Here is a 15,380-nt window from a genome sequence, read left to right on the forward strand (position 1 = left end):
TCTGGTTATAGGGATGGGCTGCATCTCCGTATCTCAGCCTGCGTTGGAAATTCAGAGGAACTTTCTAAGCTCCAAAGGTCGAAGCAGAGGTCACCCCCTCTGTGAAGCTATCCTGCTCTCATCTTCCTTGGACGCTATATAAAGTTCTTACATGCCACCGGCTGGACATCACAGGGCTTTCCAAGTCCTTCTCCACTCCTACCCTTGTTCATGCTCTCTGCCTTTCCCCATCAATCATCACCCTCCTCTTTCACAGCAGTGGTTCTCAAACTCTAACATGCATCAGAATTGTCTGGAGGGCTTGCGTAATGCTGACTCCTAGACCCTCAGCCTCAGAATTCTTGATCTGGTAAAACTAGCGTAGGGCTTAAGAATCTGAATTTCCAACAAGTTTCCAGGTAGTGCCAGCGCTGTTGTTGGGAGAGCTGACTTAAGCACCACTGTTTTAGAGCTGCACTGTCCAATAAAATAGTAGCCCTAGTCACACGTGGCTCTTTGTATAGAAGTTCATTTTAAAAATTAAATAAAACTAAAAATTCAGTTCTTCAATCATTCTGGTCACATTTCAGGTCCTCAAGAGCCACATGTGGCCAGGGCCTAACGTATTGAGATGTAGAACATTAAAGCTCTTGTGGAAGCCTACCGCTCAGATTAGAGTGAGCAAGTCTCACAGCTTCTCCCTGTGCTTTCAAGGTCAGCCCCTGGGGCTTCCTGGAGGAGAGCCTGGAATGGGATGGAGGAAGGGGCATGAGTCACAGCCCTGTCACTCACTTGTCTGTTGCCCTGGGCGAGTTAATCTCCCTGCACCTTAATTTCCTCACCTGCGAAATGGGGATGATAACAGTAATAATCACTGGAGCATTATTTTGAGAATTAAATGAGATGACGCGTGTGCAAGCATTCTGTAAACCCTAGCGTGTTATACACATTATAGTTTTTGGTCCATTCTACTCTCCACTAATAATAAGCACACTTATTTAAAACCCCTGGCTCACCACTGGATTTGTTTTTCTTCTTTGCCTGCTGTCCTTAGTCTGCTTAACCCAGTCTGCTTATTTTCTTGCAGGGTTGGTGTGGAAGGCGGGGTGGTGGTTACTGTTTCTATCAAGTCGCCAATGATGCTGTTATGTGTGCATAGATCAGGGGGTCTTCCCTGGATTTTTGTTTTGATAGACAAAGACTAAGTCTATATGTTTATTTTGGGGATGATCCCAAAACACATTCCCATGTAAACTGATAAAAGAAAATTCTTAGGATACTGCGATTGCTTGTAATGCCTGGTCTCCAGACAAATGTATATATTTTAGATGAGAAAAAAAAAAAACACAAGCTGATAGACTCTCTTCTTTGCTAATCATCTAAGAGAACGTGGAGGGAAAATGCTACCAAAAAGGAAAATGGCACTCCTAGTAGCACCCCCAGAACTTAAGCCTGAAATCTGAGCTCAGATCTGAGTTCACGTGTTATTCTTGAGGCTCTCTCCTATCTGGGGTGGAGGTGCCCATTCGATTAATTTCCAATACAAGAGTTGAGGGATAAGCCAACTCATGTCAATGACTTTGACTTGATACTTTCTAAGCAGCCTGAATCACAGTGAGATAAAGGAACAAATAGGATTCCAGGCAGGGCTCAGGGAAGGGACATGTCAGACTCCAATAACTTAGACAGAGAGTCACACTGATGTAACAGTGGTGAATTAATTTTTTTAATCTGCCTCACTTTTAGAAAGTAGCATGTCAAAAGAAAAATGCTATAAGGCAGGGTGGAATCAAAACTACTGCTTCTGGCCCACCAAAGATATGCAAATATTTCAGCATGACAGGTTCTCATTGGGCCCACTGACCACCCTTCTTCACTTTTACTTGATTTGGTTTTCCAACAGAGGGTCTTACGGGCAAGCGGAGCTTTCCTAAAAGCTTTTCCCCCCACTTTACTCAGTCTGGCAGAGCTGGCCATAAAGGTAATGGCTGTCTATGCTTCAGAGAAATTTAATCTATTAGACCACTTAGAGGCTAAATGCCTCACTTAGGGGTGTCAGAGGAACAGGTGGTATGGCTCTTCCTACCAGTAACTGCTGCAACCCGGCGCCAATCACATCCTGCAGATTTGTTTTGTCCTCTGGGCCCACGGCTTGTTTGTACTGCCACTTTTCAGGCACGAAGGGCCACTTCATTTCCTTTGCCTCCTGGATCAGGGTTCTTAACTCCCTGGGGAGTGAAGCTGAAAAGGTCAGAGTTCAGGTAAGGAAATTGCAGTCAAAGAAAAGGCTGTTGAGTTACCAATGTTATGATGAAGCACCTCAGTGGCAAACTTTTTTTCCCCCTACCTCTTGCTGGCTGGTCTGAGAGCAAAAAGCTATCTGTCAGGGGTGGCCCTGGACTACTTTGCCCTACAGGTAAACTGGGGTAGTCAGGCATTAAGAAAGGTTTTTAGCAGGAAGTAAAGCACTTCAGTGACTATCTCTGCATGAAGAATTAGAGAAAGGAATGAAGGAAATATTCTCCCTGTAAAATGAGAAAGGGACTGAGGTGGAATGGCATTTGGGGCTTGTGGCAGCTGGTAATGCAGAGAATCAATTTGTACAAATTCTTATTTACTTCTCTAAGACCTCACCTCACCTCTGACTTTCACTGTGGACTACATTTGAATATAGACAATGAATATAAAACCCCACATCAGTTTATTATGAAATGGCCTTGTTTCACAGTAGGAGATATAGTTAATCTCCTAATGGACACCAAACCTAATTATAGTTGTTAACAGTCTCCTACCCAAACCCCAAAAGCTCTGGAAACTAGAAGGTTTTTTCTTAAGCTTGACACCCAAACCAGACTTGAATTGACTAAAGGCTATAATCTTGTTTATCCTGCTTGGTGAGATTAGTCAAAGTTTTGCTCTAAAAATTTTAATGTTTGATTGTAGATGCTGCCCCCAGCTTCTGCTGGAGTGCTAATAAACAGATAGTATATGCACCACACTACTCTTTCTAATATTTGAAAAAATCCTGAATTCTGAAGCACATGTGACCCCTACGTCTGTGAATAAGGGATCACAGACCTGGATATATGACTGCCAGCTATAAACCTCTAGGTGCTTGGTTTGCAGACATCTCAGACTCAACACATCTAAAACTGAACTCATCACCTTTTCTCTAAATATGTGTTTCTCTCTCTATGTTCTATTTTGATAAATGCTACTACCATTCACTGAGTCACCCAAGTCTGAAACCCAGAAGTTTTGCTCCCTCGTCCTCACCGAATCTAACTAGTTATCAAATTCTGTGAATCCTAAGATGAATCTTCTCCTTTTAATTATCAGTAATTATTGTTTGAATCATTGTTTCCTATCTTGCCCCATCCACTTCATCTTCTGCATTGTTGACCCCCAGTTTGCTAAAAACAAGATTGACCAGGCCATTGCTCTACACAAAATTCTTTGCTCCTTTTGCACATCCTGTCCTCCCTGTTTGCACTGCCCTCCCTCAATTGCTTCATGGCCAAGTTCAGGCCCACTGACTTCATTTCAGCATTCAATGCAAACTCTGCCACTTCTCATCAGCCTGCCATGATCTCCCAGTGAATTGAGATGCCCCTTGTAAGTGCTCCCAAACCCACAGGTGCATGCTCCTTTCAGTGTTCACGCCACTGCTCTCTAGCCACACCTGCCCTCTCACTGTGCTGTGGACTGCCAGTTCCCTGAAGACAGGCATCATGTCTTACCACTTCTGTAAAACACACAATGATGATTAAAAGAAGGATCAGTCTTATGTTTACATGAGACATGCTAAATAGGACAAAAGAGGTGTGACAGAAAGAGTAGAAAAAGAAGAGAAGGAAGGAAATGTAAATCTGTCTTGGTTCCTAATGCCTTTTTATGTCCTTGCCACCAACTGGACAAACGTAAAAAAGTCTCCCAATGGGGAAGGACTGCTTGGCATTGAGAGGCTAATGCATGGGCCATGCCAGTGAATGATCTGAACTGACGACTAAGGATGACTTACAAATATCACACTGAAAACACTGCCCCCCACTCTCGTCCACCACCCCATTCAGCAACCCAGAACTACTGTCCACCCACTGTATGACAACACCCCCTCAACAAAGGCACAACCATGGGGTTGGAGACCTACGTGGTCACAATCTCCTCCTACCACCATTGACATAATTTTGACCTCTGAAAACATTTCCAATATATATATAGAGAAAACTTCTGAAATGATATTTCTAAATAGTCACAAATAGGATGACTATTCAGTTTTGTTTGCTTAGGGCAGTCTTATGTAGTCATAGTGTACTTATCAACAGCACTCTTCTTCACTCTCAAAAGTAGTCCAGCATGACTGATAAATTATTTGGACACTCTGTCTATGAGTGTCAAACTCAGGAATCAAAGGAGTAGTTAAATGAGAAGAGAAATGTGATTTCTGGTTTCAGAGAATTTCATTATGTTTTGGCACTGAAAAGCTTTAAATATTTTCAAAATTTCTTCATGATGATGGAGAAAAATCTATATTTTACACATCATTTTTGCCTCTTTGTACCACCCTTTTCCTACAGATCATGCCACAGCGTGGAAAGTCCTGAAATGTAAGATGCGTCTAAAATATGTTTTAAAAATGTATCTCTGTTTGGATTTCAGTTCCTTCTCTATCTCATCTCAGGGGAGTTGCTTGGGCTAGTCATCCATGCTGACTAGGACAACTTCTGAGGGAAAAGGATGGGGCTGAGAGGAGGAGGGAAAAGGATAAAAACCACAGTGTTCATGTTCGAGTCTGTTGGCTGGCCCTGTCGCCTTAAGTGACCCTGTACTAATGCCTTTCTCTTGGAGCACATGCGGGTGACGACATCGGTGGTGGTGGCGGCCCAACTCGCAAGCTAGAGCTTCTCTGAAACCACCTGTCGAGGGACAGCTCTGCGTTCAGACTGCATCCAGCCTCACCAGTGGCGCTCGAGTGGGCTGTGGCGCTCGAGTGGGCCTTGCAGCAGGCAGTGGTGATGGGCAAATGCTGAGTCTGTCAATGGCTCAGCACAGGGTTCCTCCCTAACTGGTTTATAGGATTCAGCCATCCCCAGCAGTCAGCGCCTGATGGAGCAGTAGCCTCCTCCTCCTCTCTGATCACTCACTTCCCAAGCAGCTTACCTGAAGGGCCATGGCTAATGCAGTGATTTTGCAGTCGTGATTTGCCTTATCTGGAACTAAACTGATTATTTCTCCTATTCTGTGCTACTTGGGGAGAAAAAGAAAAAGAAAATGCTTCCCAATTGGGGGCTCAGAGTCTTTACTAGGGAGAACACAAAGCTTAAAGGAATTTAGGCTGAAGAGACAAAGGACACGATGTAGTAAAAGGACAAGAAAAAAACTTCAGGAGAAATAACAGAACACAACACACTGCCCCCAGGGAGAACTAGGACCAGCACTGGAGCGAGCAAGGTCACACACTGATGTATCTGACTAGTAAAGAAGGAAAACACAAACTAAGGTTGTGAAGCAACTAGATATGGGGTATTTTATCTTGAAAAGAGTACAGATGACAGGCTACAAAAAATTAGACTTCTAAAGGCACCTAAATGTTCCCCTGTAAAAATGTATGTGCCTATGTACAAGAAGACAGGGGAAAGACTCTCCCAGAACTTTTCCCCATTACATAATCAACAACAAAAGAGATGGGGACTGTGCATTTTATACAGGAATCTTATTTCTGTAAGGGATAGCAAATCACTAAAAATAGAAAGAAAAATATTAAAAGCACATAAAAAGGACACACTGATAGAAATGAAGGAAAATTATTTGAATGCTAAAAAGAAATCTAAGGGAAGAAGGTTGCCTCTCCAAAACTGGCTAAAAAAGAAATGAGAATTGCTTTAACCTTCTAACTTTCTAGACTTTGTGACTGAAAATTTCCCAATGACTCACCTAAAACTGTCAATGGCACAAGCTATGAATGAGCAAAAAAGCCGAATTCTTACACCCTGATAATGATACAATAAGTATTTATCAGTATTAGTGGATTTATTTTACAAATGGCATGTAAATACAACATGAGAAATATACTGATCATCAAAACAGAGAGATGGGACTGATGAGATGACATATTTGTGGAAACTGTGGAAGTCTATGGAAACTGATGAAGCACAAAAGCCTAGTTTGAAAAAAAAGTAGGTGCCACCATTCAGAAGTGGCTTCAATTTTTTAATAATTGAAATTTACGTGCACCAGCCCACTTGGACCCTTTGTTCTTCTTGAACTAAACTGTTTCTTGTAGCCTCATGTTTATTGAAGCTTAAAATTAGAACTGACAGCAATTCACTGCAACAAAGTAGGCTTCCTCCCTGGCCCGTCCGCCCGCAGCCCATGTCCCATTCATGCCCTAGAAATCCACTCATTTCTCGGTGGTCATCTGCCAAGAGAAGAAAAATAGGGCAGAGATGAGAACGTGCCGTTCAGGCAGGGGAGAGGAGAGCAAACCTGCTGCTCCCCACTCCCCCCAGTGCCTCCCATTGGGATCTCACCTCTGCACCGCTGGTCCTCCCTCTTGTCCTCCTCCGACACATCTGACGCCTCCAACAAGAGCTGGTCCAGCACTTGCTTGCACTCTTGTAGTAGTGCAGCTACAGCTTTTTGATTATTCATGATGATTCCCCTCCCTTGATGATGAGTCGAGTGTCCCTGCGTCTACGGTGATCAATTACCTAGGAGAAGACATTGATTCTCAATAAAAGAGCCCCTTCAAGGCTGAGGTACCTGGTGAACAAAAGAGGGGGAAAGATGATTAACTGAAGCATCATCAATTATCTGTAAGACTCAAGCAGGGAGGGATAATAGAGAAAATGCATGAAAATACATGACAGCCCCCGAGGACTTTATTAGGGGAGTGTGTGAAATTACTGCAGGGCCTGCTCTGGATGGGCAGCACCTCGAAGGCATCAGAGAGCAGAAGGGAGAGGGTCCTGCTGCGGACCCCAGTCACCCACAGTGAAGTCAGCGAAGTCACATGGAGCCAAATGAAATGAATATATCCTATGATTTATATATCTTCTGCATACTTCACAGCCTCTGGATCCCAGCGGCACCACACTTTCTGCCTCTCTGGAAGTCTACAGGAAGCATCTGGCTAACAGTTCTAATATTCAGACAGAAGCACATGGTAATATGAAGTTTACTACGCTCATAATCCACTGCTGATTTCCCCTGTGCAGTAGTCCTTATGGTATTTAGCATTATATAATTTGGACCAAAATAGGCAATGACAGATGCCAAATTTAAAGCTCTTCACTGCCAGGCACACTGCCAAATAAAACAGAGAAATGACATCCCAGAAAACCCAATTTCCTAGATCTATCATATGGATGGATCTATTACATGGATGAATGGATCTACTTAGATCCCATTTAACATATATACAGTTGAGAGATTTCTTATGTAAATACGAGTATATTATAATGAACTAATGCAGTCTAGGTAATTTCAAGAACGTAATAACTCACTGACAGTACAAAAATGCCTGACAAATAAATACCAGAAAGTCACCTGATTAACAAATCTTTCTGTTTGTTTTCCTTCTATTAAAGAATGCACATTGTAAACAAAACAAAGGAAGTTATTCTCTTTTTGAGTTTGCCAGAATAGACAGTGGACCTGCATCTGGGGACACTCTTGTAGGGAATGTTATCACCAAAGCAAGAGAATCTGAAAAGGAAGAAAGTACAACAGACATACGGATGACTCTTCTCCTTCTGTCTCCTAGCAGATCCATGCAACACAACAACTGACTGCTTTAGTAATCATCAAAAATACTAAAGCAGTGAATTATTGTGTTGCTGTTCGGAAAAATGTTCTCTACTACTCAATAGCCTCCTTGCTTTAAGAAGTTTGTTTTGAATTTGAAATAGTAAGAAAGCATTTTTTTCTATCTTTTTTCTATTTTATGACTTAACAGGAACAGAAAATGACAGATGAGCTAACTATGTAATCTAAATTTTGTATTTTTGCATGAAAAATACAAAAAAGTCTGTATACTCTCTATGCTTTAGGTTTTAAAATGCACACACACACGCACACACACACGCGCACATATACACACACACACGAGATACATGACACAGAACTGCCAAAGCAGTTTCATTAAAACAATCACATATCTGATGATGAGTAACACAAGAAGGGTTCTTCATACAACATTCTTGTTACCTGAAAGAGCATTCACATAGGGAGTTCATGAAGAATCAGTTACTGGAAGCATTTAAACATAAATACAAATTTAATCCTTTTTCTGTTTAAGATGTTTCTAGAAAGTATTCCTGCATGGATTGGGTTGTTGATCAAAATGATTTTCAATCTCCCTTTTAGCTCAAGTGTTTATAAGTCAATATTTTGCGGTACAAGCTGGCCATTAGCTTGTCTTTCTATGAAAACAACTAAACACTATGGGCTGGTCAGAGAGCTAATTAGTGGACTAGAGTGAAAAAGAGGCCGTGGAGCAATGATATTCCATTTCCACCATTCCTTGGAAAAGGGAGATGGTGGTTATAATGGGAAGTTAGTATGGAGATTGAAAAATGCATCTCGTAGAGAAGAAGATTAAAAACAAATTTGCTTGGAATGAGTTACAGGTGAGTAGGACACTCACTTTTCTTTAAGTCCTAAATTAAAGCAAGAAGGGGGTTCTCTTTCCAAAGATCTGTTTTTTAAGACTTCATATAGAAGAAGAGGTGTAATAAAATATAAAGAGCTCATGTACAAAGAGATAAAACTATAGTATAATTTTAATAGCACATCACCCTTTTGTCTAAAGGCTTACAGTAATGTTTTATTAGTGCTATATTATCCTCTTAGGGTAGACAGTAGTCTTCCATTTTATTGACAAATTAAGATGTAATTTAATTTCTTTGTTTCTGTTTATACTTTAAGCAGAGACAGTATGTAGCAAAGAAAAGAAGACTTAGAAATAGGAAAACTAGTATACATAATAGTGCTCAGCAACTAATTCCACTTCATTCTCTACCATCAACTACTTGTAAGACCTCGGAGATTAATTTTTCTCATCCATATTTTGAGGAGATCGGTTGTGAGTATTTGTTAAAATCTTTTCAGGTCTTAACTTACATACTCAGCAGCAGTTTAGATAGACCAGGTTGCCTATTGCAAAAGAATATCTGATATTTATTTACAGAAAAATTCCTGGCTCTTTTCAGAATCTGTAAGTACAAAATTTTTATATACACTTTTCTCTGTGGTTTAGAAGTGTTGATTTGAATCTTAAAGGCTGATTACTAAATAAATATCCTTCTTTGCTTTTGTTTCCTCACTTGAAACCCCAATTCCTGATGCACAGGATCATAAATCTCTTCCTTTTGTCTAAGTGCTGTGAAAGAAAGATAAGATACGTGGTTTTGTGAGAGCAAACAACAGGACTTGACCTAATCATTTGGGTAAGGCTAGGGCAGGTCAAGGGGGGCTCCCCTGAAGATGTGATGCCTGACTTAAGCTCTGAAAGAGGAACAGCGCTTAATGAAGTTAAAATGGTAGTGAAGCGCCATAATATAGAAGAAAACAGAGAGCGAATGAAAGAGGTTGGCTGCACTAGAAATAAAAGGAGAAAGTTGATACGAAGTGATGCTCAACAGGTAAGCAGGGACTGTGCAGGGCCGTATGTGCCAGGTAAGGAATTATTTGTTTGCCCTAAGAGTCACAGAAAACTACTAGTAGCAGTAGGAACACAACCAGGTTTGCATTTGGGAAAGATCGTTCTGCTTTAACTGTAGTTTGTGTACTGGGGGCAGGGAGGAAGAGGGTGACTGCAGGTAGATCAGTTAGGTACTTATTGCAATAATTCAGGTGAGAGATATCAGGTCTTTGGACCAGAGAGATAGTATCAGAGATACAGAAAATTGGACAGATTTGAGAACTGTTTAGGGAGTGGATGCAGTACTGGTGTTGGATGGATATGAAAGGTCTTAAGCATGAGTCCCAGATTTCTGCCTCTCCATAGCTCAAAACTGAATGGACAATGTTACCATACTTTGAGACAGGGAACATAGATGAGAAAAGGCATAAATACATCTTCTATTTCTAGCAATAAACCTAGTAAGGATGATAAATCATACTGTCCAACAAAAGCAATCAGATTTTAACCAAGAAAGCATGTCTAAAAAAGGAAGAGACTTCCAAGATAATTAATGTTTATTACCTGTTACTAAAGATATTCTTTATATATTTTGAAAGTTATAGCATTTTCCTCTTTCCCTGTAGAATTCAGGAGAGACAATAGGAAGAAAATACTGTAACATGAGAAACACTTTGGAATCCAACCATCTGTCTACACTTGTATGGTTCATTGTTAGGCATAACAGAGGCTGGAGCCCAGGAAATTTTCCTTCAGGCAACAGTCCCACTGGAAATTTTGGTCAGCTTCATTTATAAAAGAATCATTTTCAATTACAACACATATCAATTTTTGTCCCCCTGAACTATGGTACTCTGTGAGCTATACATTATTTCTAAATTGGAAAAGTGCTATTTCTAAATATTTAGTAACCTATGAATTGTTTTTTCTATTTTAATATCCCCCATATATTTTTTTCTTAAAAATCAAATAGAAATAGGCCAGAAAAAGCAATCAAGCATGCAAACAGGTATCTCTAGAATAACAGGTACCCCACAAAGTTAGAATCATATACTCTAAAGTACACATGCACACATAGCCTATTGGTCATGTGTTCATACATTCTGTGTTTGATTTTTGCATATGGATGCTTTAGCTCTGTTGATGACTGAGAATTTAGCTGCGTGGCTGAGTTATAGAATAATTGGCAAGTTGGCCATCATTAAAAATAAGCAAGTCAGTGAATTATTCAAAGCCCCATTTCTTTTGGCATTTGTGTTTGACCCTTTTTCACTGGATAATCAGTACCTCTTTAGGGGATAAATTAGGGAAAATAAAAGAACTCCAAAGGTATTCCATGGTCTACTGGCTGCCACCTCAATAATAATCCACCAGCCAACTAGTGTGAATCCTTAGGCTTGAAGATGTCGGGAAGCAGAAAGAAGTAAAAGAGATGGTCTGTACTCTCAGGGAGCTTATAATGTAATTAGAGGACTAACATATCAATATATTTAAAATGAACTATACAGAGCATATCACACATGACTGTATTCCAAATGTTCAATTTAAATTATCTTTGTTGGAATTCAATTAATAGTTGGTTAAATTTACAAGCAAGTTTACAGAGCTCATTTAATTCATATGCACATGAATACTTATGCTAACAATACTTTTTCATCTACATTCAAAAGTATTTATCATATTGTTTTTAGGAGAAAATGTATTCTGGTCTCCAACACAGAATAATCAGAATACACTTCTCCAGTCTGGCTCCAGCAATGACAATGCAGCCTTTCCCAGCCTCTCACCCTCTCCTGAGCAACCCCATACACCAACTCTGACTATATTACCTCTTGTACTGATTAGTGGTGGAAATGGGTAAATAAAAGGAGAAAAACTAATTGGAGAGTAATACAACTATGGAGTTTGGTTGGATACTTTTGGATGACAGCTGTTTGTTAGCATTTTAAAACTGCATAAAAAGGTAACTTCTAAGTCACCAAAAGCCTAAAGGGTAGATTTCTATATCTAGCAGTATGTAAGACTATATGCCCAAACCAACACTCCTGCTGAAAACAACTAAAAATGCTAGAAAAGCATGTTAAAACCTCTAAAATGAATCAATGAAATGGCAAGAAAGGAAGGATTACTCAGAAGATAAAAATCGAGTAAAAGCTGGAACTCAGAAAGATAACACAGAATCTAGTCTTTGCCTTGAGTGTATCTGCCTAACATTGTGAGCTAAAACTGGTTTTCACTATCTTAGAGCATAAGACGGTAGGAAATAAAATCAAAGGCTTACCCACATGGGAAGTACAAGGGGAGACTGTCCCCTGCATAAAACTGAGACCCTAAAAGGATGCACCTTTACTGTAGGGGTGGGCTAAAAATATATTCTCATCTTCTTTCTCTATCTCTAGGAAAACTTTCTATGGCAAAACATGCTGCTTCCTGGAGAACAAAAATTTTTGCCTTGAGAATTTGAAGCCACAGGTCCACAAAACCTCTTCTTGATAATTATTTTTAAATAAGTTATTTAAAATTGATCCTAGGTTGGTGGTTTTCTCAGGCAACTGGTGGAATGAAATATAATCTTCTCTAAAGGAATCTGATTTTGATCCAAGTTTCAAAGAATTCTCACCTATAAAAGAAATATAAACTCCTGGTCATAGCTCACAAAGTACATAAGGTAGAAAGAAACAAAGAATGAAAGCAGAAACAACAGACAGTAAAGTCAGACCCACAAAAACTTTAAATAGTGGAATTATCAGATAGAGACTATAAAATATACACGTTTAAGAACTGAAAGTATATGTTGAGTGTATGAATAAAAAATAAGAAACTATAAAAAGGTACAAGAAGATTGAAGTAGAATCAAATAACATTTCTAGAAACAAAAAACATAATTAAAATGTTTAAATTCAATGAATTGGATATATTTGATAAAATATTAGCTCTGGCTAAAGATAGAATTTTTGAACTGAATGATACATCAGAACATATCACCTAGAACGCAACAGAAAAAGACAAAGGGATGGAAAATACAAGAGAGATTAAGAAACACAGAAGCTTGACAGGAAAGCTCTAACATATGTCTGTTCAGAGTCTTAGATGGGAAGAAGTGGAGGAAGCAGAAGAAATTTGGAGAGGTAATGACTAACAACTTTTAGACTAGCAGAAAGACAGTAATTAAAATTCCCATTATCTTCAAGCAGAATAAATAAATAAAAATCCACACCTAGAAACATCACAGTGAAACTAGGTTAACACAAAAGACATAAAGAAGATCTTTAAAACGAACAGAGAGAAAAGACAGATTACCTTAAAAAAATAAGACTGAATTTTTAGATGGCTACCTAAAGCAACAATGGAAACTAGAAGATAGTGAAAGGCTATCTTTAATATGCTAGGAGGGGAAACCCTGCAAAATTAAAATATTTTAAAATAAACATCAACAACTCTTTACCAAACATACATGTATAGTATGTACTTTAGACAGAAGGAAAGTGATCATAGATGAAGGCCCTGAGATTCAAGGATAAGCAACAAGCAATAAAGTGGTAAGTTATTGGTTAATCATAAACAAACATTGTACAAATCTACAACAATGTTTTATGGGATAAAAAAATAGAAAAATATACAGACAAACACAAACAGCAATGTATGTCAGGAGTAGAGTGATTGATATTAAAATTTTCTAAGATCCTTGAGTTGGTCAGGAGTGGAGACATTAACTTTGACACTGACAAAATTTCTAAGGTAACCCTTAAAAAATTGAAATAAAACATACATCTCTGAAACTACTAGAAGGGAAAAAAAGAAAAAGCCAATCTAAAAGAAGGCAAGAAAAAAAGAAAATTAAGAAATATACTTCTAAATGACTCACAAGTCAAAGAAGTCTTTACTATGGAAATTAGAAAATAATATAATGGAATAATAATTTTACATATCAAAATGTATGGAATTCAGTCAAAGTGGAACAAAAACATATCAATACTTCCAATAAATATAAATGAAATAAATGCTATAGTAAAATGATATAGACTAGATTAAAAAAATAGCTACATGAATTTAGTTAAAGAATAAGAATATAGAAACATTAAAATAAGATGGAAAAAGATATACTAGAAAAATACAAACTAAAAGAAAGCTGATATAGCTATATTAATATCAGATAAAACAGACTTTAAGGCAAAAAGCATTAGTAGAAACTAAAGCATCACTTTATATAGCTAAAAATGTAATTTAATAAAAATATATCATTTACAATGGTATGAAGTATGTAAATAAAAATAAGATATATGTGTACATAGAGAATATCTAAGAATAATGATAACAATAAATATGCAAGACTTTTAGAGAAAAATTATAAAACTTACTTTATTGAAAGACATTAATAAAAATCTAAATACATGAAGAGATATCCCATGCTAGTGGCCTGGAAAATTCAGTATTATCAAGACATCAATTTCACCAAATTAACCTGTATCTTTAATGCAATTCTAATCAAAACAAACAGCTGTGTGTGTGTTTGTTTATCTTTGTGCACAACCTTACAAGAGTTCTAAAATGTATGTGTGAGAACAAAGTTTAAGAATAATCAAGATACTCCTAACAAAAAAAAACAAGGGAGGAGAAGGGTGTCACATCAGACATCAATAATTAATATTAAATTATATTAAATGATACAAAAATTATTGGCAGTAGTATAGACAAACTGATCTTCCAAATAAAATCAGGAGTCCAGCAAAAGACCCACGTACGTATGAAAACCTGATTTATTACAGAGCTCAATATAATTTGAGTTAATTTTTTTAAAAATCAATGCAAGTCAGATTAAAGACCTAAATGTGAAAGACAAAACCATTCAACTTCCAAAAGAGAATACCTAGAAGAGAGTATCTTTATCACTTTTGGTTAGGAAAGAATTTCTTAAATACTTGTGAAAAAATAAAGGCCAGTCGTAAAGGAAAAGATTGATATAATTAATTGGAAAGATGAACTTCTGATTGGGAAAAAGACATCGAAAAGAAAGTGAAAAGACAAATAACAAACTAGGAGAAAGTATTTGTAACATATGTTAACTGACAAAGGATTTCTATCCAGAATATGTAAAGAATGCCTGTAAATCAATGAGAAAAGGACCAACCACGTAGTAGAAAAAGAATGAGCAGAAAACTTGAACAGACACTTCACACAAGGAAACATGAATGGCCAATGAACAACCTCATTAGGGTAATTAAACCACAATGAAAGAACATGCACAACTTCCTTATAGGAAAAAAAAATTTAAGTTGGATAACAGTTGTCAAGAACAGTCAGTATTAGCTTTTCTCATCCACCAGTTTGGTACTACCCAGTAAAATCGAAGATGCACATACTATGACCCTGTGTCCACTCTCAGGCATATACTCTAGTTTATGAAAGCTTTTGGACTTGTGTCTAGGGGATATGTATAAGAATGTTCACAGTGACACAGCTGGTAATAGTTTGTAAATTAACAAAAGGGAACAATTCATATATCCATCAGCAGGAGAATGAATTAGAAAACAGGTATATTTATACACTAGAATAGAATAAGCAAATGAATGAATTACAGTTACATATAACAACATGGATGAATCTTAGAACTATAAAAAGGAAGTCACAGATGAGTACATGCATATAATTTACAAACATTCATAGCTAAACAACATACTAATATAGGATACAAATATATAAGGTAAAATTACAAAGAAAAGTAAGGGAACATAAACTAAAAATTCAGAATAGTGGATTC

The 15,380-nt window shown here is 37.9% G+C and overlaps 1 protein-coding gene across 5 annotated transcripts in view; it reads right to left on the bottom strand.

Moving 5' to 3' along the window:
* Positions 1-15,380, bottom strand: part of ALPK1 (alpha kinase 1) — a 119,363-nt gene that overhangs the window by 49,036 nt on the left and 54,947 nt on the right. For all 5 annotated transcript variants that reach the window (XM_072938544.1, XM_072938539.1, XM_072938547.1 and 2 more), the window contains 2 exons: positions 6,510-6,689; positions 2,066-2,220 (listed from right to left, as the gene is read on the bottom strand). In XM_072938544.1, the coding sequence (XP_072794645.1) occupies positions 2,066-2,220; positions 6,510-6,630 (276 nt within the window). In that variant the 5' untranslated portion in view covers positions 6,631-6,689. The remainder of the gene's footprint in view (positions 1-2,065; positions 2,221-6,509; positions 6,690-15,380) is intronic.

This window comes from Vicugna pacos, chromosome 2 (genome assembly GCF_048564905.1).
Source record: "Vicugna pacos chromosome 2, VicPac4, whole genome shotgun sequence".
In the NCBI taxonomy this organism is placed as follows: domain Eukaryota; kingdom Metazoa; phylum Chordata; class Mammalia; order Artiodactyla; family Camelidae; genus Vicugna; species Vicugna pacos.